The sequence below is a fragment of the Lynx rufus genome, unplaced genomic scaffold (assembly GCF_022079265.1).
Source record: "Lynx rufus isolate CCGP_SWC_20201006 ecotype Redwood Valley unplaced genomic scaffold, mLynRuf1.p SCAF_20, whole genome shotgun sequence".
NCBI lineage: Eukaryota > Metazoa > Chordata > Mammalia > Carnivora > Felidae > Lynx > Lynx rufus.
The window spans coordinates 28,274,307-28,297,441 of NW_025814835.1; the positions used below are offsets into that span (position 1 = coordinate 28,274,307).

The following is a 23,135-nucleotide window of genomic DNA, read 5'->3' on the forward strand; positions in this document are numbered from 1 at the left end:
ATGAAGCCTACTTGAGATTCTCAATCTCTCTCTCCCTCTGCTCCTTTCCCCCACCTTACGTGCTCTCTCTCTAAAATAAAAAAATAAAAATTAAAAAAAAGATGTTAAAAATATTTTTCAAATATCTGTAGATACTGTTTTGATGAATAAGTTCCAATTAATATAAAATGATGTTAATTTCTGACCTCATATTAGCTTTTTGTTACTGTATATTTTCTCAGTCATTGGTTACTAATTTTACAATTTTTTAAAATATGTTTTACTTATTCTTTTTGAGAGAGAGAGGCAGAGTGTGAGTGGGGAGGGGCAGAGAGAGAGGGAGACACAGAATTTGAAGCAGGCTTCATTCAGGCTCTGAGCTGTCGACACAGAACCGAACACAGGGCTTGAACTCATGAACTGCGAAATCATGACTGAACCAAAGTTGGACACTCAATCGACTGAGCCGGAAACTGAGACCCGAAGAAGTAAAATGACTGACCAGGTGTCACACCCAGTCACTGACTGAGTTGGGATTAGAACCCAGGCTTATTTCCCACCCCAAGGATCTTTCCTCTGTATCACCTACTTTTGGCTAAACTGTAGTAAGTCTCAATCTCCCTTATATGGCCTTGCATTAACATTGTAGTTTCCTTGCCTATAAGACCAAAATTTGGACGGGACAGTCCCTTCCAGTCTGATATTCTGTGAATTTATAAACCGCTGGAGACTGAGGGGGAAATTCTTATCTATCTTTGAGGTCCCACAACCTAACACATAGTATTTAATAAAGCTTGTTAACAAATAAGTGAATGAATGAATGGGTGATGAGGGAGGGAGGGCAACTATTATATCCTTTGGACACCTGGGAATTTACGTGATGCCTTCATGGTTACATTGCCAGGAAGCAGGATCAGTGTCTGAACACGCCGTAGAAAATCTGGATCCTGAAAAAGCCAGAGAGAGCAATTCTCTTTCACAACGCAGTGGAGGCAGGCTGTCAGCCCACGACCGCCGCTGCAGAATTTAAAGAAAATTGTCATTGTGCGAGCTGGGCATGGTAGGATCAACCTAAAAATATATACCTGTACAACGTGAGAGGAAGCCAAGGTCAGAAGGACACGCGTGCAGCGTGGTACCAAACACAGCTGGCAGAGTGGCCTCTTCAGTTTGTCTCTCGTCAAAGACAGGACACAGAGGTACAGGGTGCTGGCCACACTGTGGTGTGCCATTGGTCACGTGCTCCCATGATAAATCACAAGAAGAAGATCCCCTGGCAACCAAACAGGCTCCAAGGACATCCACACACAATCCTCAGTCTACTCTTAAAATAGCTTCGGAAGCATCTTGATGAGGAACGGCTTTTCATTCATGCTGCACTTCTTACCCAACGTGCGGCTCCACAGGCCTCCCATGCAGCAGAAGCTGTGACAGCTAATCCTATTCTGCTGGCAACTCAAGCCCCTGCCTAGGCCATGACTTCTCTCTCTCTCTCTCTCTCTCTCTTTTTTTTTTTTTTTTGGAAAGGTTTTATTTTTAAATAATCTCCACACCCAACACGGGCTTCGAACTTACAACCCGGAGATCAAGAGTCGTATGCTCCGCTGCCTGAGCCAGCTGCGTGCCCCAGGACTTCTTAATTTAGTATAAGCAAAGGCACATCTACCGCCAGTACTGCCCTTCCCACAAGGCGGAATATGAGGCAAAGCACAGGGCCTCTTCACGGCATGGCCCTCAATAATGCAATGGTTCCTCGATTTGTGCCACCCTGGCTGGACTCGTGCAGACAGCTGAAACTGGGGGGAGAAAGTTTCACAGACCTGGAAATGGGGGTGTAATGAAGCAGCACAAGCAAAATGGTCAGAGCAAAATGGTCAAAATCAGGTATCAAAAGCCGGCTTCAGGCAGAGACAACGGCACACAATGTACGCTCCTAGATTGGAAAAACAATTGTTATGAAGTACATTATTTTTTTCATAAACATTTTATCCACCTGAGCATCCCATGGGTTTTTTTAAAAGATTTTATTTTTGAGTAATCTCTATACCCACCGTGAGACTCGAAGTTAGAACCCCAAGATCAAGAGTCGCAGTTTCCACTGACTGAGCCAGCCAGGTGCCACTGAGCATCCTGCATTTAAAATTTTTTTTTCACATTTATTTATTTATTTTTGAGAGACAGAGAGAGACAAAGCACAAGCGGGGCATGGGCAGAGAGAGAAGGAGACACAGAATCTGAAGCAGGCTCCAGGCTCCAAGCTGTCAGCACAGAGCCTGAAGCGGGGCTCGAACCCACAAACGGCGAGATCGTGACCTGAGCCAAAGTCGGATGCCCAACTGACTGAGCCACCCAGGCGCCCCAGCATCCTGCATTTAAAAAGCTGAAGGGTAGGGGCGCCTGGGTGGCTCAATGAGTTAAGTGTCTGACTCTTGATTTCGGCTCAGGTCATGATCTCATGGTTCATGAGTTTGAGCCCTGCATTGGGCTCCATGCTGATAGCAAAGAGTCTGCTTAAGATTCTCTCTCTCCTTCTCTCTCTGCACCTCCTCCACTCTCACTCACTCTCTCTCTCTCTCTCTCTCAAACAAAAGAGAAATAAAAACTGAAGCATAATTAACAGTGTTATATTAATTTCAGGTGTAAAACATAATGATTCAACAATTCTATACATTACACAGTGCTCACAGGTAAGTGCAGTCAGTCATTGTCACCAAACATTTTTACAATCTTATTGGCTATATTCCCTATGCTGCACTTTTTACCTCTGTGACTTTTTTGTAACCAAAAGTTTGTATGTCTTAATCCCCTTTATCTATTTCACCCATCCCCCCACCTGTGAGGCACATTATTTAGACAACCAGAGAAATTTGAGTCTGGACTATGTATTAGATAGCAATATTTCATCAGTTAAATTTTCCGAATTTGATCATTTTACTGTGATTATCTAAGCATGTCTCTGTACTTAAGAGATCGATTTAGGGGGATATTTAGGGATACAGCAGTGGTCTCTATAGATAGACATGAAGTCCAGGGGTCAGAATTAGAGACAAAAACCAGAAGCTCCTTCTCACACACTGCCCCCCAACCCACATCCATATGGGTGCATTTGATGTTTCCAGAAAATATGCATGCTAGAGACCTGGAAATGGAATTAGAACAAAAGGCTGAATTCTGGGCTGCTCTGGCTATCTGCTTGCCCACACCACGCATCTACGTGCAGAGATGGACACTCACTTTGCTACGTCATCTGTGATGGAAACAGCTCCACTTCTTCCTTGTTAATCTGCATACCTTTTCTTCAACAGCTTTATTGAAATATAATTCACATACTGTACAATTCACCCATTTAAAGTATATAATTCATGGGGCACCTGGGTAGCTCAGTTGGGTAAGCATCCGACTTCAGCTCAGGTCATGATCTCATGGTTTGTGAGTTCAAGCCCCATGTCAAGCTCTGTGCTGAAAGCTCAGGGCCTGGAGCCTGCTTCAGACTTCATCTCCCTCTCTCTCTGCCCCTCCTCTGCTCATGCTCTGTCTCTGTCTCTCTCTTTCAAAAATAAACATTAAAAAAAATGATAAAGTATATAATTCAGGGCGCCTGGTTGGCTCAGTTGGTTGAGTGTCTGACTTCGGCTCAGGTCACCATCTCACGGTTCATGAGTTCGAGCCCCACATCAGGCTCGCTGCTGTCAGTGCCATGCCTTCAACAGATCCTCTGTCCCCTTCTTCCTCTGTCCCTCCCCTCCCTCTCAAAAATAAACATTAAAAAAATAAAGTATACGATTCAATGGTTTTCAATATATTCACAGACATGTGCAACCATTACCTCAAAAGGAACACTGTACCCTTAGCTCTCAGCCCGTACCTCTCATCCTCCCAGCCCTAAGCACCATCAATTGACTTTCTATCTCTGGACATTTCATATGAATAGAATCCTATTACATGTGGTCTTTTGTGACTGTCTTCTTTCACTTCCCATAATGCTTTCAAGGGTCACCCAAGGTGTAGCATGTACTGGTATTTCATTCCTTTTTATTTCATGGCTGAATAATGTTCCATTGTGAGGACAGAACATATTTTGTTTGTCCACTCATCAGCTGGGGGGCATTTGGGTTGTTATGAATAATGCTAATACAAACATTCACGTATAAGTTTTTGTGTGGACATATGTTTTCATTTCTTTCGGGTATATACTTAGGAGTTGAATTGCTGGGTCATACAGTAACCTTATATTTAATCATTTGAGACCCTGCCAAACCATTTTCTGAAATGACTCTAGCATTTTCTTCCTACCATTAGTGTAGGAGGGTTCTCATTTGTCCACATCTTCACCAACACTTGTAATTTTTTGTCCTAGCCAGCTTGTGAGCAGGGGGTAGTATATCTCACTCTGGTTTTGATTTTTATTTCCCTGATAACTAATGATGTCAAACATCTTTTCATGTGGTTATTTGGGCAACTGTACATCCTCACTGGAGACATGTCTATTCAAATACCTTACCCATTTTTTTAACTGGATTTTTTTGCCTTTTATTATTATTTTTTAAGTCAATTTATTTATTGTGAGAGAGAAAGAGAGAGAGAGAGAGAGGGGAAGCATGGGGGAGTGGCGGAGAGTGAGGGAGAGAGAGAAAATCTCAACTAGGCTCTGCATTGTCAGGGCAGAGCCCAACGAGGGGCTCTATCCCACAAACTGTGAGATCATGACCTGAGCTGAAGTCAAGAGTCAGATGCCCAACCGACCAAGTCACCTAGGCATCCCGCCTTTTATTATTGAGTTGTAAGTTTTTACAGATTCTGGATACAAGTACCTTATCAGATATGGGATGTGCAAGTATTTCCCCCCATTCTGCAGATTGTCTAGTCACTTAAAAAAAATTTTTTTAAGTAATCTCTACACCCAACATGGGCTGAAACTTACAACCCTGATATCAAGAGTCGCATGCTCCACCCACTGAGCCAGCCAAACACCCATATTTACTTTCTTAATGGTATCTTTTGAAAGACAAAAATTTTTTTTGAAGATCCAATATTTTTAATTTATTATTTTATTTTAGATAGAGAGGGGGAGAGAGAGCATTAGTGGCAGAGAGAGGCAGAGGCAGAGGGAAAGAGGGAATCTATTTTTTTTTAGACCCTCATCATCTTGTTTTTTTTTTCTTCATCATCTTCTTGTAACATAAGTTCTTATATAAAATACACTGAGAGTTTATTACATTCTGTAGTCTTGATAAAAAGGTAAGCCACAGATGTTTTCACAAAATTGTAATTATATATGTAACTTTTGTTTTTTCTTTTCAGATTCACCTGTTTATTTTTTTTCTTCTAAATACAATTTATTGTCAAGTTGGCTAACATACAGTGTATACAGTGTGCTCTTGGTTTTGGGGGGTAGATTTCCATGATTCGTCACTTATATACAACACCCAGTGCTTATCCCAACAAGCACCCTCCTCAATGCCCATCACCTGTTTTCCACCCCCCACCCCCACCCCCACCAGGGAAAGAGAAAATCTTAAGCAGGCTCTAGACTCAGCCTGGAGCCTGACATGGGGCTTGATCCCTTGACCCTGGGATCATGACCTGAACCAAAATCGAAAATCGGACATTCAATCAACTGAGCCACCCAGGAGCCCCGAAACACAAAAGTTAGCCAGTTTTAGCTATTTCCATGTAGTAAGCTGGGGCAATCATAGGACTCATCTAATTTTTTTCTCTTATCAATGAATGTCCTGTGCTTCTTTGTTATTCAGTATCTGAAGACTATTGTTTCTTAATTTTTGTTTGTTTTTCTGTGTAAATCAAGGCAGTCAGTCTGATCACTCTTCTCCACCTGGGCCAAAAGCAGAAATCCACGTTTTGACCTTCAGAGTTTTAATTACTGTTTGGTTCAAAATATTTTCTAATTCATATTATTATTTGATGCATAGGTTATTTAGAATGTTTTTCTTAAATTCCAAACATAGAACTTTTTGGTTATTTTTTTTATCTAATTGCATTGTGATGAGAGAACATGCTGCATGGGGTTTCTGTGCTTTTGTAGTGGTTGAGAGTTCCTTTACTGCCCACTCTTGGGACAATTTTTTTTTTTTTTTTTTTTTTTAAGGTAAGCTCCATGCCCAATCTCCAAGCTTGAACTCATGATTCTGAGATCAGGAGTCACATGCTCTACCAACTAAGCCAGACAGGAGCCCCTGGACAACTGTTGAAATGTTCTGGATACACCTAAAAAGAACGTGTATCCCGTGGCAGGTAGGTATAGGATTCTTTATATGTCCATTGGATCAAGTTTGTAAATTGTGTTGTTTAAATACTCTGTATCCTTGCTAATTTCTTTCTGCCTGTTTTTCAGCTCAGGTCATGATCTCACAGTTCATGAGTTTGAGCCCCACAGTTGGGCTCTGTGCTAACAGCTCAGAGCCTGGAGCCTGCTTCAGATTGTGTGTCTCCCTCTCTCTCTGTCCCTCTCCTGCTCACGCTCTTTCTCTCTCAAAAATAAACTTAACAAAAAAATTAGGGGCACCTGGGTGGCTCAGTCGGTTAAGCATCCGACTTCGGCTCAGATCATGATCTCCCGGTTTGTGAGTTTAAGCCCCGCATTGGGCTCTGTGCTGACAGCTCAGAGCCTGCTTCAGATGCTGTGCCTCCCTCTCTCTCTGTCCCTCCCCCACTCGTGCTCTCTCTCTCTCTCTCTCTCAAAAGTAAACATTAACAAACTAAAATAAAAATAATAATATAATTACTGTTTTTATAAAATTATGCTGGTCCTAAGTTTCTTTGATTCTTACAGTGTATATGTTTGCTCTCCTTTTACTTTGAACATTAATTTCACAAGCTACTTTTATCAATTAGCTACCGCAGCTAACAATCAGCCCAAAACTCAAAATAAGCTTCAAATAACAATCATTTATTATTTCCCATGATACTATAGGTTGACTTTGTGGGCTTCTGGCCCAGGCCAGGTTGGTTGATCTCTGCTGCCTGCTGGTGGCTTGACGGGGGCTGGACAGTCTAAGAAGGCCTCATTCATATGGCTGGCAGTTGGCAGCCTGCTTGTCTTGGGTGAGGGCAAGGCTCGGCTGGAATCACTTGTTTCTGCTCCATGTAGCTTCTCATCTGCCAACAGTTCAAGCTGCTTTACGTAGTGGTTTCAGAATTCCAGAGCCATAAGAGAGGGCAAGCTCCAATACACAGCTTTTAATCCTCTGCTTCTGTTACATTCGCTATTGTCTCATTGTCTAAAACAAATCACAAGGCCAAGCCAAGAGGTAGAGATACAGACTTCATCTCTGGACGGGAGAAGTAGCAAAGTCACCACACAACGGGTGAGTGCCCAGGGACAGAAGAATTACTGTGGTCATTTCCACAATCAATTCAAGCTGCCTTACCAAAAACACTGGAATTAAGTCAAAAGAAAAATGACAAACTTGGGAAAAATATTTACAGTGCAAATCACAAAAGATTAATTTAGCTAATATACAAGGGGCTCTTATAAATTGTTAAGATAAAGACAAAATCACTATACCTACATGGCTAAATGATATGGACAGTTTTCAAAAAAGGAAATACAAACGTCTTTTGTATATTATATTTCCACATATTTGTGGGAAAGGAGTGGGAAATTTTTAAGGTCATTTAGGTAACCTTTAAAAAAACTGATTGCAGGTGGCTGGGTGGCTCAATTGGTTAAGCGTCTGACTTCAGGTCATGATCTCATGGCTTGTGAGTTTGAGCCCTGCATCAGGCTCTGTGCTGACAGCTCAGACCAGGGAGCTTGTTTCAGATTTTATGTCTCCCTCTCTCTCTAACCCTCCCCCACTCATGCTGTGTCTCTGTCTCTCACAAATTAATAAACATTAAAAAAAGAACTGATTGCAAAAACAAAACCCCTCATTGTTTCATTTTCCTCTTTTTTAAAAATTAAACTGGTTGCTGGGGTGCCTGGGTGGCTCAGTTGGTTGAGTGGTTGACTTCAGCTCAGGTCATGATCTCTCAGTTTGTGGGTTCAAGCCCCGCATCGGGCTCTGTGCTGACAGCTCAGAGCCTGGAGCCTGCTTTGGATTCTGTGACTCCCTCCCTCTCTGCCACTCCCCTACTTGCGCTCTCTTTTTTTCTCTCAAAAAATGAATAAATATTAAAAGAAAAAAAAAAGCCATGACAGAGGATCATACTTTAAAAATAAATAAATAAAATAATTTTAATTAAACTCGTTGCTTCTTAATCACATGGTACAAAATTTTTCAAAGTACAAAAAGGAACACAATGAAAACTTTCTCCTTTTTCCCTATACCACGTTTGTAACAGCCTTTGATTTTACTTATAAAAGATCTTGCCATGTAGGAATTTTTTAATCCAAATTTTCAAATAATTCTATCATTTCATTTATGGCTCCTGGATTTGGTCCTCTGTTATTGACTCTATGATTATTTAAAAGTCAAAACATTAAAGCTTTTCCCTGGTTTCTCTTATTGTCTTTTTTTTTTTTTTTAACATTTAAATCTTTGATCCTTGGGATTATCCTGACATAAGGCATGAAATAAGGATATAGCACCATGGGTTGAATTATCTGTCTCTCTACTACTGATTTAAAAGGTCATCTCTTTCAACTAAATTCCTGCATATATTAACATCTGGAGGTAGGCAGGTGATTGATCAGAAGGAAGGCAGCAAAACCCTAGAGGGAGGGCTGGGGAGAAACGTAAGTTGAGTTACAGAACTCTTCACTTAGTTGGCCTCACAAGTGACTGCATGACAACTGTCATAATGTTCACCAAAGAGACCCACCGAGGGACACTTAACTGTCAGCAACATAGAAAACCCACAACAGTTTGTAATATGAAAACTGTGTATTTGGGCACAGAAATGCAATACACAACCAGAAACCACTGTTCCATCAACAGTGACGTTATTATACAGGTGTTAAATTATTAAGGCACAGGAGAGGAAACAATTCTTTCAAGTCTTATTCAATTTACTTTGTTAGGGACGATGAAGCTTACTGGACTCTGGTCACAGTTCCATCATATCTACTTTCTTTGTAAGCTCAGCTTCAATGGTATCCTAAAGGAAGAAAGAACCACCATAAATTCTACAAATAAGGATATAAAACAGGTCCTCTAACTTCTAGTGTTATTTAAAATAAGGGAAGCAAAAAAGAAAAACATTAAAACAGAAATTTTTAAAAATACAATTATAAACATTAAGTATGTTTAGACATTCCTTGCTTTTACCTCGCCCCCCTCTTTCCCACACCCTAAAAGTTTTCAGACCCCTGATTCTAGTTAACATCTCAAGGGGGAAAAACCCTTTAGAGAGATGAATCAGTGTATCAGTATAAAGACACATGAACACATTTTTCTGACCTCTGCTGCTTGACCAATGCATTTCCTCAACATCTCTCACGTCACCTCTTTTCTTCTCTCGTTGACACTTTCTCATTACCTCTCACCTGGTCTAAATACACCAACCGTTTCTGCAGTTTTCTTTCTCCTTCTTCTAATCCACCCTATATACTGATTCCAGAATAATCTTCCTAAAAACTGGCCTAATCAAAAAGCATAGCTCTGATCACATTTCATTTCTCTCTAGCTTAGAAAGTTAAGAAACACACAGCAATGTTCAGTGGTCCCATACAGCCTCCAAGTTCAACTCCCTTTATATTTAAGGTCCTTTATATCATAAACCAATTGACCTTCTTTAGTCCTATTGTCCACTGCATACCCCTAAACAGCTGGGCCGCATCACTTGTCAAAGCTTGGAAAAGTCCTCCGTTTTCTAGTTCATACACCTTTGTTAATTCATTTGCTTAGAATATTCTGTCTTGGGACACCTGGGTGGCTTAACTGGTTAAACATCCGAGTCTTGATTTAAGCTTGGGTCACAAACTCACGGTTTGTGAGATCGAGCCCTGGGTCGCTGTTAGCACAGAGCCTGCTTGGGATTCTCTCTCTCCCTCTTTCTGCCCGTCCCCTGCTTGCTCTGTCTCTCTCTCTCTCAAAATAAACTAATAAATTAAAAAAAAAAAAAAAAAGAATATTCTGTCTTGCAACCCCCCTTTTCCAATTAGGAAAATCTATGCGAAAATGTAAAAGACATAAAAGGTCACTATATATTTTTTATGCAAAGAAACACATACACATATCCAAAAAAGTATTAAAAAACGCATGGTAATGACACACAACAGCTTTGAGACCGTGGTTTACCTTGGAATAGGAAGGAAAGAAGGGTGGAGGGAGCTGTAGCCATATCAGTGTTTTTTCCTTTATTTTTAAAAAATAGGAAGGAAAAAAACTGGAACTACTTACTAGTTCCCGCTTTGCTTCTTCAATTTTCACCTGAGCAAGCGACGGATTCTTTTAAAGAAAAATAAAACAAGGAAAGATTATGTTGCTTCAACTAGGACTCAAGGAGAAAAAGTGCAACAATCTTTTTCAAAAGGCAAAACACCTTACGGAGTGTATCCAGTGCACACACAACACTGAAACTCAGCGGAGACTTGAAAGCCTTAAACATGAACCCAGTATTTTCATGATCAGTTAGTACCCCCGGGGAAAGTTGGCGACGACTTTTTTTAATTCATAAAAATAATTACCGGCATTAAATCTAAATAGGACTCCAATTTTTTCTTCAAAGGTATTGTCTGTCGTTTTAGTTCTGCCAATTTCTGGGGGTGGAAAAAAATCCAAGAGTCACAGAGTGATAGAGATATTCATAACGCAACTAAATATTGCTCATTTCTGAAATAAAACATAATAAATGTTAACATTAAGATATTTTAAATAATACATCAAATTGTATCAATGTGTTAAATGAGGTTCAAAGATATAGGAATAAAAAACTCACTTCCAATGGAAACAATCCTTATTAGATGCTTAAAATAGAAAAGTTATACTCCCATTTATTAAGAATTGGGTCTAAATGGGGCACCTGCTGGCTCTGTTGGTAAAGCATGCAACTATTGATCTCAGGGTTTAAGTTTGAAACCTACAATGGGTGTAGAGATGACTTAAAATGTTTAAAGGGGCACCTGGGTGGCTTAGTTGGTTAAGCGCCTGACTCTTGATTTTGGCTCAGATTATGATCTCACGGTTCCTGAGTTCAAGGCCCATGTCAGGCTCTGTGCTGACAGCATGGAGCCTGCTTGGGATTCTTTCTCTCTTTCTTTTTCTGCCCCTTCCCTGCTCTCTTGCTCTCTCTCTCAAAATAAGTATTTTAAAAATTAAAAAGAAATGAAAAAGAAATAAAATCTTAAAAAAAAAAGACTAGGATCTAAATATGCTGTCTAGGAAGACAGAATAATGTGATCAAGAGGAATCAGAATGTAAGGGAACAATTAGAATCTCAAATACATACTTATGAACTGTCAACTTTAGATTCCCAAATCAAAGTATAAAAAAATCTTAAGAATAAATAAGTAATAATAAAATAAAACAAAGCCCCCTCTTTCTCCCTCTTCCTATCAAAATACATGAAACACTTACACAACCTAAAAACCTAGAATTGCATCCTATATGAGTTTTGGGGCCTGCATTTTTACTGTACATGGAAAGAGAAGAAGAGGACCTACATGGTTAGCACATAATCCCTCAATAAATGTATTTTATAAATAAATCAATAATATATAACGGACTCTAGCAAAGAGTTTCTGGCATATAGTAGTAAATAAAGGAAACCAAACAAATGTGAGGATAGATACAGCTAACCACGTAATAAAGGTATAAATACTAGTGAACATAAAGTACAGAGGTAAAGAAAAACAGGTCAATAGTGAATAAAGCTCTCTAAAAAGAAGCAAATGAAAAGGCAGATTGTGTGCTAAGATTCTAAAGAAAGCTAAATTGGGTTAAAATAGGCTCACCTCTGAGAGCGCTACGAGGGACTGGTGAGACAGAGAAGCATCCATGCCTCTGGTGGAAAGTTGCTCCTATAATTACAAAAAAGGGAGTTTAGTGAAAAAAAGTATTTTCAAAGTGACCATCGTGACATATTTTCATCATATAACACAGTAAAGAGAAGCTACAAATCATAGATGAAAGACCACATGCATCTAAGCAGTTCTATGCTGCATGTGGGTCATTTCAAACAGTCACAGATTTGTGACAAGGTGGGTTCAGCGCTAAGAGTTGGGGCCCCCGGGCTTTGGGGCCCGGCTGCCTGTGTTTGAATCTGGATCCACTGCTAAGCAGCTACGTGACCTTGGGTAAGTGACCTATCTTCTCTGTAGTTCCCTTATCTGTAAAAAAGTAAGCATATGTCTAGTTGTGAGGATGAAGGTCGACAAGAAGTCTGAAAAGAACTAAATATATTCAGTCCTTTGTACAAACCTCTGCAGCTTTGATTCCAAATCTGAACTCCTCCGACTTTGCTTTTAGGAAATCCATGTTCTGAAGACGATGGTCAACTTTGGCCCTTTCCGTAGACAGATGCAACTCTGCCTTCTTTAGATCCCTTTAAAAAGTAGAGTTGAACCCATGGGGGAGGGGAAGGAAAAAAAAAAAGAGGTTAGAGTGGAAGAGAGCCAAAGCATAAGAGACTCTTAAAAACTGAGAACAAACTGAGGGTTGATGGGGGGTGGGAGGGAGGGGAGGGTGGGTGATGGGTATTGAGGAGGGCACCTTTTGGGATGAGCACTGGGTGTTGTATGGAAACCAATTTGACAATAAACTTCATATATTGAAAAAAAAAAGTAGAGTTGAAAACATTTTCTTCTCCTCAGTGGAATTATTATTAAAAAAATACTCTGGGGGTGCCTGGGTGGCGCAGTCGGTTAAGCGTCCGACTTCAGCCAGGTCACGATCTCGCGGTCCGTGAGTTCGAGCCCCGCGTCGGGCTCTGGGCTGATGGCTCGGAGCCTGGAGCTGTTTCCGATTCTGTGTCTCCCTCTCTCTCTGCCCCTCCCCTGTTCATGCTCTGTCTCTCTCTATCCCAAAAATAAATAAACGTTGAAAAAAAGAAAATTTAAAAAAAGATAAATAAATAAAAAAAATAAATAAAAAAATACTCTGGATTAGCCAAAAGTAGACAACATACTTGCTACTTTCTACCATAGATTTTATATCCTGGACTAGCTACGGTGTATTCTCCCAGGTCATTCTCCACTCCATGTTGCCACCTGGGATTTTTCTCATGGAATACTAAGTAATTTTAAGATTAATCTATGCCAATTATTCTTGGAGAAAGTGAACCTGCTATTTAAAAAAGTGATTTAATATATCCTAAAGCAATTTGAATTATGGAAGTCTCAAAGCCTTCTTTCCTAAATGTGACATGATACAGTGCCTTGCATATACATACTTAATATTTGTTAAATAAATTTACACACCACCAAATTACTTGTGCATATCCACACTCCTGATCTATAGCATCTAATCTCTGGGGCAACCAAATATAATGTGACTTTAGGTTGCACCATGGTTTATAAGTCAAAAAGAAAAATTCACATACATTTTCAAAATTATAAAACCCAGGCTATTTAATTATTTTTAATTTTTTTCTTTCATGTTTATTTATTTTTGAGAGAGAGACAGACAGACAGAATGTGAGAGGGGGAGGGGCAGAGAGAGAGAGGGAAACACAGACTCTGAAGCAGGCTCCAGGCTCCAAGCTGTCAGCACAGAGCCCAATGTGAGGCTCGAACTCACAAACCGTGAGATTGTGACCTGAGCTGAAGATGGACACTTAAATGACTGAGCCACCCAGGCGCCCCAAACCCCAGGCTATTCATAAAAGAGAAAAAATGGTAAGAAAAAGTATGAAGTAAAAGGTGAAAGTCTGTACCCAATCCCTACTTCCACCCAAGTCATTTTTTACTTAGAAAACCACGTATGGACTCCAGTTTCTAATGTGTTGTTTTAAATCCCGTCTACTGTCAAAACTAAATCTGACACTGTCCTCTTACTGCCTGTATAACAAACATCATCACCACTTTCAACTCAGTTACTTACTCTCGTAGACATTTTTCCAACACTAAAGTTGCAGTTAGATTTTTTTCAAGTTTCGCCAATTCAAGCTTGATTTCTTCATTTTTGGATTTGGTACGGAAAAGATCAGACGTCAAATCATTCACTGCGGGGATAAAACTAAAAAAAGGATCTGGTCACATAAATGGACATTAAGGACAATAATGATAATTATTCCTCATTTCTAACAATGATTTTGTCTTAATGTGGATTCTTCTATAATCATGCTCTACGCATTTTTTTAATAATTAAAAAAAATTTTAACATTTATTCATTTTTGAGAGTGCGTACACGCGAGTGGGGGATGGGCGCAGAGAGACAGAGAGAGAGAGAGAGAGAGAGAGAGAGAGAGAGAGAGAATATCCAAAGCCTGCTCGACGCTGTCAGCACAAAGCCTGACATGGGGTTCAAGGTCATGAACTGTGAGATCATGACCTGAGCTGAAGTCAGACGCTCAACTGACTGAGCCATCCAGGCGCTCCTCTCTGTATTTTTTTATATGCTGTTCCCATTTCCTGGAAAGCTCTTCTTCAGGTAAATTTCAATTAGTCTTTTAAAATTCAAATAAGATTCACTCCTATTCTGGAACTCACTACCCCTTTCTCTGTACTACTTATCAACAGGTTGTACATTCTTATACTGTTAAAGGTGTCACTCTATGCTATAGTTTTACATACCCATCTCCCCTATTTGACTGTGAGCAGAGACAGTCCTTGCTGCCAATTACTATCCTATTCATCTCTGCTTCCTCTGCCTGTACGTATACATAGCTATATGCCTAGCGTATAACTGGTATGTGGTGTCTGCTGAATTGACTGAATTCAAGTTTAGGTTTCTTATGTTCTTATACCTGAAACACTACTTCCTGAGAATATATATAAATTCCAAGTTTTATATGGGCAATTAAGTAGAATAGCTATACAGTTCTCTGGTTCTAAGTTATAGTGGTAGTCCTAGCTGAGATATGGCCACCAATGGTAATCACATGGACTTGGGGGTCAGGCTGGGTTTGAATCCCAAATCTGCCATTTACCAGCTTGGAGAAGTTATTTAATACACCTCTCCTGAGCTTTAGTTTCCTCTTAGGGTTGCTAGAAAGAATAACGTCATTACATAAGTGGAATACCTGTCACAAAGAATAAAGGTCTGTAATCTACTCTACCCAGTAGGGTAGGGACATGACCAAAATTCACTATGCTTAATAAGATAATTTAGATTTTTTTTTAACATTTATTTATTTTTGAGACAGAGAGAGACAGAGCATGAACAGGGGAGGGTCAGAGAGAGGGAGACACAGAATCTGAAACAGGCTCCAGGCTCTGAGCCATCAGCACAGAGCCCGACACGGGGCTCGAACTCACGGACCACGAGATCATGACCTGAGCTGAAGTCGGCCGCTTAACTGACTGAGCCACCCAGGCGCCCCTGAATAAGATAATTTAGGCTACTGCTTTTCTTATTGTTTACGGGGAATAATGTGTTACCTAATTTCTTTCCAAACAAATGTGAGAAGCAACCTTCACAAACCTAATCCTGAAAGAAGAAAACACTAAAATTTAAACAATGCCAGGTTTATCTGAATTAAATACATACATTTACTAGCAATGATAAGAAGGAATTAAGTAAATTCAGTGTTTTGGGATTTATTGTTAATTTCCTATACAGAATTACCCAGTGAAACAAAAAGTCCTTAGTTGAGACCTTACAGTACATATGATTACAGAAATGAAAACTGTCACAAGAATTACCTAGCTAGTGAGGAATCCTTTGTTTCAAGGGCCACTGCACTGTCAACCAAAGCATTCAGGTACCTAGAACCAGCGCCAGACAGATTGGCAGGGGAAAAATTCACACTTTCCATGAGAAGGTCTTGAAGGTGCTTGGCTGAAAAGATATAAGAGTTCTATGGTGACTAAGATGTTTGTTTTACTTTAATTTTTAACAGCTTTAATGACAACTTATCATATACCATATAATCCACTCACCCAAAGTATACAACTCAATAGCTTTTAGTATATTCACAGAGTTGTATACCCATCAATACAATCAATTTTAGAACATTTTCATTGCCCCAAAAAGAAACCCCACCATTTCTTAGTCATCATATTCCAATTCCCCAACCCATGAAGCCCTAGCAACCACTAATCTACATTCTGTCTTTTCTCATTTCATATTTGGGTATATACCTAGGAGTGGAACTGGTGGTCATATGGTAACTATGTTTTAACCATTTGAGGAATTGCCAGACTGTTTTCCAAAGGGACTGTATGATTTTACATTCCCACCAGAAGTGTATGAGGATTTCAATTTCTCCGTATCTTTACCAACAAGTTTTTGTTTGTTTGTTTTACCAACAGTTGTTTATTTGTCTTTTTTTTTTTGCATAGTGGTCATTCACAGAACTTAACAAATGGTTACTCAAGACCCAAATATTTTTATTTTTGATTATAGCCCTCCTTATAGGTGTGAAAAGGAATTGTGGTTTTCATTTGCATTTCCCTGATGGCTAATAATGCTGGCTTAATGGTCATTTTTATATTTTCTTGGGAGAGATGTGTATTCACATCCCTTTCCCATTTTTAATTGGGTAATATGTCTTTTTATTACTGAGTTGTAAGAGTTCTTTATATGTTGTAAATACAGGTCCCTTATCAGATATGATTTACAAATGTTTTCTCCCATTCTGTAGGTTGTTTTCTTCACTTATTTGATGGTGTCCTTTGAGAACAAAAGTTTTAATTTTGATGATGTACAATTTATCTACTCTTTCTTTTGTTGTTTGTGTTTAGGGACTCATAGCTACGAAACCATTGCCAAATTCAAGGTCATAAAGATATACACCAATTTTGTCTTCAGAGTTTTAGGTTTAGCTCTTACATTTAGGTTTTTCATGTATTTTGAGTTAATTCTTACATATGGTATGAGGCAGGATCCAACCTCATTCTTGTACATGTGGATATCCAGTTAGCCCAGCACTGGTCATTGAAAAGGCTATTTTTTTCCTGCACTGAATTGTCTTGTTACCCTTGTCAAAAAATCAAGAGACCAGGGGTGCCTGTCTGGCTTACTTGATGGAACACGTGACTCTTGATCTTGGGGTTGTGAGTCTGAGACCCATGTTGGGTGTAGAAATTACTTAAAAATAAAATATTAAAAAAAAAAAATCAATAGACCAGGAGTTAAGGCTTCCAGCCTACCAGTGCAAAGAGCTCTGCATACCTGCTGTCCAGTGAAAGTGGTGAAAATTGTAAACAAACACACAAACAAACAAAGAAACCCAACCATGTAAAAACACAAACACAAAAACAAAACCAGAACTAAAACACAATGATTTAAAACCTCTGGAAATGGTCCTAAGAACAAACAGCAAATGAAGAAACATCTATTCAAGAAAATCTATGATAATTCAGTAAGGAAGGTGAGTTTGTGATATGTAAACCAAAACCACTCTCTCCTTCTCTCTCCCAGTTCAGGGAGGCAGAGACTCCACTCCAGACTGTTGTAGTCAAGAACACAGGGATCCCTCTGCCCCCAGCTCCCAGCCAGAGGGCTTTCTTTCCAGGAGGAATAGGACTTCAGTGTTTCTCATCCTGCCACCAGCTCTCTGTTGCTGAGACTAAGTCCTAGATGAATGTGGATGAGAGGTGTGGGCTCCCCCACCCAGCCACTGTTCTTAGTATCAAGCTCTACCATGGGTGAGCATCTACCATGCTGAGAATACCAGGGCCCTGAGGGCCCTTGCACCAGCTCATGAGGTGGTGATTTCAGACCAGGAAAGTCAAGTCAAGAGGACCTAAGTCTGCTGTACTCCCCCGTCCACCCAGCACTCAGCATCTACACTAGGGGTGTCACTTGGAGAAAACGTTGCTATTGTCTCTACCCTCACCTCCAGATCGTTGGCTCAGAGATTTTGTGCAGAGGAAGAAGCAAGCCATAGAAGAGATAATGCCCAGTATCTTCCCAAAGGAACTGATTTCATTTGCAACAGAGCCTGGAGAAGTCCAAGCCTAAGGAGACTCTCGAAAACAATGGAAGTTATAGCAAAAAGCAATTGGGAGAAGAGTCGAACTGCGGGCTAGTTAGTTTACATGGGAGAACCAGAAAATAAGCCATCTAGGAGGGGCCATCCTTGGGTCACAACAAATATCAAACACTGCCCTGTAAAACTACTCCTTTAAGGGTGCCAGAATTTGATTGAATTAGCTTGTAGAACAATTTATGTCCCACATAAATTGATAAATTTATTTATCAATAAATCATAAATTGATTATTGCTGAAAACAATAATCAGCTGTCAATTACCAGAATTTTACACCTGGATGTGGTCTATGAAAGAGAGTAAGACAGTCCCCAAAACCACTGACATCCCAGAGTGACTGTGGGAATACTTAAGTCTGTGCCTCCCTGAGGAGCAACATCAGAGGCTTAACACCATCAGGGGTAAATAGACTTCATTAAAAGCAGTCAGTCACTAAGTAAATAAGAAAACAACAATGAAAACAAGCTCTGGGGCACTGGGGGTGTTGGGAGACTAGTACTCAGAGTTGCTACATTACCTAAAATGTCCAGTTTCCAACAAAAATATACAGGCATGCAAAACGACAAAGCATGACCCATAGTAAAATGTAAGCAAAAGAAACTGCCTGTCAGAATGACCAGATATTGGATTTGTCAGAAAAAGACTTCAAAACGGCCATAATAAATATGTTCACAGTACTAAAGGATTAAAGAAGTAACAAAAGGTATAAGGACAATGTTGTATCAGATAGAGACTATCAAAAAGAGATAGAAATTATAAATGGAAATTCTAGAGTTGAAGAGTACAATAACTAAAATGAAAAGTTCACTAGAGAAAACAAACAATAGATTTGAAGTAGCAGAATAAATAATAAGTGAACTTTAAGATAAAGTGATAAGAGATTATGGAAGCTGAAGAACAGAGAGGAAAAAAGTGGGCGCACTTGGGTGGCTCGGTTGGTTGAATGTCTAACTCTTGATTTCAGCTCAGGTCATGATCCCAGGGTTGTGGGATCGAGCTCCACATCGGGCTCCTTGCTGAGCAATGGAGCTCTCTCTCTCTCTCTTTCCCCTTCTATCCTGCTTGTGTGCTCTCTCTCTCTAAAATAAAAAAAATTTTTTTAAGTGAAAAATAAAAGAGCCTCAGAAAAATGAGGAACAACATTAGGCACACCAACATATGTACAATGGTCATACAGAAGAGAAAAAGCAGAAAAAATAGTCAAAGAAATAATGCCTGAAAAGTTCCCATATTTATTGAAAAACAATAATTTACACATTCAAGGAATAACTCAACAAATCCAAGTAGGATAAATGCAGAGAGCTCCACAAACATACATATCAAAGTAAAAATGTTGAAGTAAAAGATAAGGAGACAATCTTGAGACAATCTTGTTCTCACAGCAAAAGAAAAAGGACTTGTTATTTACAAGGAAACCCCAATAAGATTAACAGTTGACTTCTTGGCAGAAACAGTGGAGGCCAGAAAGCAATGGGACAACATAGTGAAAAGTGTTCTAAAAGAAAATCTGTCAACAGAGAATCCTACATCTAGCAAAACTATCTTTCAAAAATGAATGCAAATAAAGACTCCCAGATAGACAAAAACTGAGAGAATTGGTTGCCAGCAGTCTTGACTTATAAGAAATACTAAAGGAAGTTCTGCAGGCTAAAAGCAAGTGACCCCAAACAATAATTCAAATGCACACGGAAACAACAATGAACACCAGGAAAGGTGGCCAGGGAATTATAAAGAGTATAAATGCATATTTTTTCTCCTGATTTAAAAAGCAATTGTATAACATAATATGCATACAAAGTACTGCTGGGTCATAGAAATGTAATATATATTCTAAAAGCAGTACACCAAAACAAAAAGTCAATTTTGCTGTATGTTAACTTTTAAAAGAAAGCAGGAAAAAAGCCCACACATAGAATTACAATATAAATTGCACTACACTCAAAACATGGCATGTAACACATGCCACACATGTAAGTTAGTTAAATACAGGGCAATTGCAAGTCTCAATTCTTTCCTCTTTTGTATATTCTGACCCATAGAAAGACTTTCATCAATTGTTTTTTAATGTGTGGTTAGTATTATAAAAACAACAGGTTTCCCAAATACACTCTTTCAAGCTACACAGGTGTAGCATACATACTAATAGTGTGACTTGTACAAGTCTCATAGTTCATGGCTGCCACCTAAGATGTCCCAATGGCTCACTGTAACTAAATCATGGAGATGGGGAAATAGATCAAAAAGATATGTAAGTGAAAAACCACAGGCATCTTGTATGTCAGGCTACGTTTAGCTTCATGTTTTAGGGGTTACTGTTGTGCTATCAGAGTACCAATTGAATTTATATTATAATGACATTTATTGCTTATTAAGTTGCTGTAACAAAATGGGAGGCAAATCTGGGTAAAATAAAGAAGCAAAACTAACAAGCAGTCTACCTTAAATTAAAGCTTGTATACTTTAGCGTTATATATAAAATATAGTCATCTCGAGTTATTACCTTATTCAAAACTCTTACTAATCTCACCTTCTGATTCATATTCGCTTGCTTTCTGTTTCAAGTCCTCTATTACCAGGCAGACATCCCTGTCCCGGACTCTGTTGCGTTCTGAAAGGTGATGTAAAATCTCCGTGGTCCGAGGATTCACCTCATATTGCGGAATGGGGTGATCTCCAAATATTTTTTTCAACCACGCAGCAACCTAACCATTAAAAGAAAGGCAAAGATTATAAACCTTGTTTATTGTAAAAGCATGAAGCAAATATTCGAAAGAAGTGATCAGAAGCAAAGAAAATGTGCTGTAGAAATGTTCTATTTATTTCACATTATAATTTGTCTTTACGGAGATAGATACTAGACGTCAGGAGACAAAAGTGAGCAAGCACAAGTAAAAAAATTACCATAAAACAATCTATATTTTCCTAAAGCTACAAAGCTGTATACGTTAATAATGTGCATCACTCGGATAATTTTAAAGCTCAATATGAAGGTGTTCAAGCTTTCTTATACGTGAAAAGTCTGAAAAAAAAGTTGCCCCCAACAACACACCAAAAGCCCCGCTGTTCTGGGAGGCACCTAGAGTTGGGATGCAGGCCGAGGAATCAGGTCAGGTGTGAAAATCCTACTAGGAAGCAGCGGTGAACGGGGAAGCTTGGCTGTAAGGTGGGTTTGGATTTGGAAGTCCCACTCCAGTCGGCTGAGAGGGATCTCCTACCAGGGGGCTCTTCCACCGCTGTCCAAGCCCGAGTCCCAGCAAGGAGAGGCCCGGGCAAGGAAGGGAAACGCCCTTTCTGGGGGGTGGGGGGGTCTAAGCGGAGTCGGGCTCCCAGATCGCCAAGGCGGACTAAAGACCGATCCGCGGAGCAAGGGGAGGACAAAAGTTAAAATGGTGCGCCCAGGAGATGCGCGGGCGAGGAGTGTGTCGCCAAAGACGCCGTTTCCAGGACGCCGCAAAGCCCGGCTCCCGCCCCATCACCTGCGCCTCTTTCTCTTCCTGTGCTTCCATAGCCGCCGTTCCCTCAACTTCTCGAGAAGCTCCTCACGAGAGAAGTGCCGAGCTCGCTCGGAAGGCCCCGCCCATACACCGTTGGTCCCGCCCCTTCTGGGCCAAGGGTTTTTGGGAGTTGTGGTTTTTTACTAGGACTCTGGGCCTCTGAGTCCTTGGGCCAGGCTGGTGGAAGACTCCAGCACCGGAGCCTCTCTTCACTTGCTGCTTCTACGCTCTCTCCGCTTTCCGTGGTATCATTTCCTGGGTGAGAAGTACACCTGTCTAGAACCAGCCTGTTCTTTATTTCTTATATTTTTATTTCTGAATTGAATCATTTGTCTTTTAAAAAAAAAACCAAACAAACCTGCAACTTGTTTTTTCAATAACTGATATTTGTTTCTTCCACACGGAGTGCATTAAGTTAAATGTTTTATTTTTACCTGAGCAATATGAGCCGCAGCAATCTTAATCTTATCCCTTAGTTTTCACTGCCAAAGAGCTATCTGTGCTGGAGGCTATTTTAAAACAGTTGCCAGCTGGGGCGCCTGTGTGGCTCAGTTGGTTGAGCTTCAGACTCTTGATTTCAGCTCAGGTCATAATCCCAGGGTGGTGGGAGGAGCCCCCCCACTTGGGCTCTGCACTGAGTATGGAGTCTGCTTGGGATTCTCTGTCTCCCCCAACCCCCTCTCTTCTCCTCTCTGTCTCTGTCCCTCCCCCACTCATGCAATCTCATCCTCTTTCAAAATAACATTTATTTTTTAAAAAGGAACATAATTTGCTTTAAAAAATAAAACAGTCGGGGCGCCTGGGTGACTCAGTTGGTTAAGCGTCCGACTTCGGCTCAGGTCATGATCTCACAGTCCGTGTGTTAAAGCCTTGCTCAGAGCCTGGAGCCTGCTTTGGATTTTCCTCTCTCTCTGCCCCTCCCCTGCTTATGCTCTGTCTCTCTCTGTGTCTCAAAAATAAATAAAAACATTAAAAAAATAAATAAATAAAACAGTTGACAGGAGTCAACTTCTGACATTGTTGCTGCTGCTCAGCCATTCTTCCATTCATTTCTCGCCTTTCCTAAAATTCTCCATCCAGTAGTTAACACGAAGAGAGGTTCTCTATATTTACACAGCAATATATAGTTTTCTATGTGTTTTATTTCAGTTTAATTCTTTTTTAATTTTCTTTTTTAATGTTCATTTAATTTCAAGAGAGATAGAGCGTGAGCAGGGGAGGGGCAGAGAAAAAGGTAGACACAGATTCTGAAGCAGGCTCCAGGCTCTGAGCTGTCAGCAAAGTGTCCAATGCAGGGCTCAAACCCATGAACCATGAGATCATGACCTGAGCCAAAGTTAGACACTTAGCCAACTGAGCCACTCAGGCATGCCTTTAGTTTCATTTTTACAAGTAGCTGGTAAAAATAGATGAACAAATTTTACCTATTTTCATGTTAAAACACACACACACACACACACACACACACACACACGGATTAAATGAATTGACCAAGATTAGGTAGTAGAAGCTAGAATCTGACCATAATGTTCTGGTTCCGATTGAGTGTTTATCTTTGAAGGCTAGTTAGACCACACTGTTGCCTGCAACCTCCTGTAATATACTGTTACACCAGGAAAGGTAGACCGTGTACTGGACTGCCTGATATATGTGGTTTAAGACCAAA

The 23,135-nt window shown here is 40.1% G+C and overlaps 1 protein-coding gene across 3 annotated transcripts; it reads right to left on the reverse strand.

The window, feature by feature from the left end:
* Positions 1 to 6,764: 6,764 nt before the first annotated feature.
* HAUS1 (HAUS augmin like complex subunit 1) lies at positions 6,765 to 21,522 on the reverse strand. Of its 3 annotated transcripts, none has more exons than XM_047086446.1 (10): positions 21,452 to 21,522; positions 20,503 to 20,677; positions 15,686 to 15,821; positions 13,923 to 14,057; positions 12,303 to 12,426; positions 11,837 to 11,902; positions 10,571 to 10,642; positions 10,284 to 10,331; positions 8,955 to 9,039; positions 6,765 to 7,095 (listed from the first exon to the last, which is right to left on the reverse strand). In XM_047086446.1, exons 1-9 carry the CDS (start codon positions 21,479 to 21,481, stop codon positions 8,989 to 8,991), a joined length of 837 nt encoding a protein of 278 aa, XP_046942402.1. In that variant the 5' UTR covers positions 21,482 to 21,522; the 3' UTR covers positions 6,765 to 7,095; positions 8,955 to 8,988. The 3 variants fall into 3 exon arrangements, with proteins under 3 accessions (XP_046942402.1, XP_046942401.1, XP_046942400.1); XM_047086445.1 differs by lacking the exon at positions 6,765 to 7,095 and adding an exon at positions 7,102 to 7,217; XM_047086444.1 differs by lacking the exon at positions 6,765 to 7,095 and having other exon boundaries at positions 8,151 to 9,039.
* Between the last annotated feature and the right edge of the window lie 1,613 nt (positions 21,523 to 23,135).

What these genes read in the sequence shown, in the direction of transcription:
- HAUS1 (XM_047086446.1), bottom strand. Translation starts at nt 21,481, where the DNA reads ATGGAAGCACAGGAAGAGAAAGAGGCGCAG. An exon ending in CCTATTTAGATTTAATGCCG is followed by an intron (nt 10,332 to 10,570) that starts GTAATTATTTTT and finishes TTTCTTTAAAAG; the next exon opens with AATCCGTCGCTTGCTCAGGT. An exon ending in AAGAAGCAAAGCGGGAACTA is followed by an intron (nt 9,040 to 10,283) that starts GTAAGTAGTTCC and finishes TTCTTCCTTTAG; the next exon opens with GATACCATTGAAGCTGAGCT.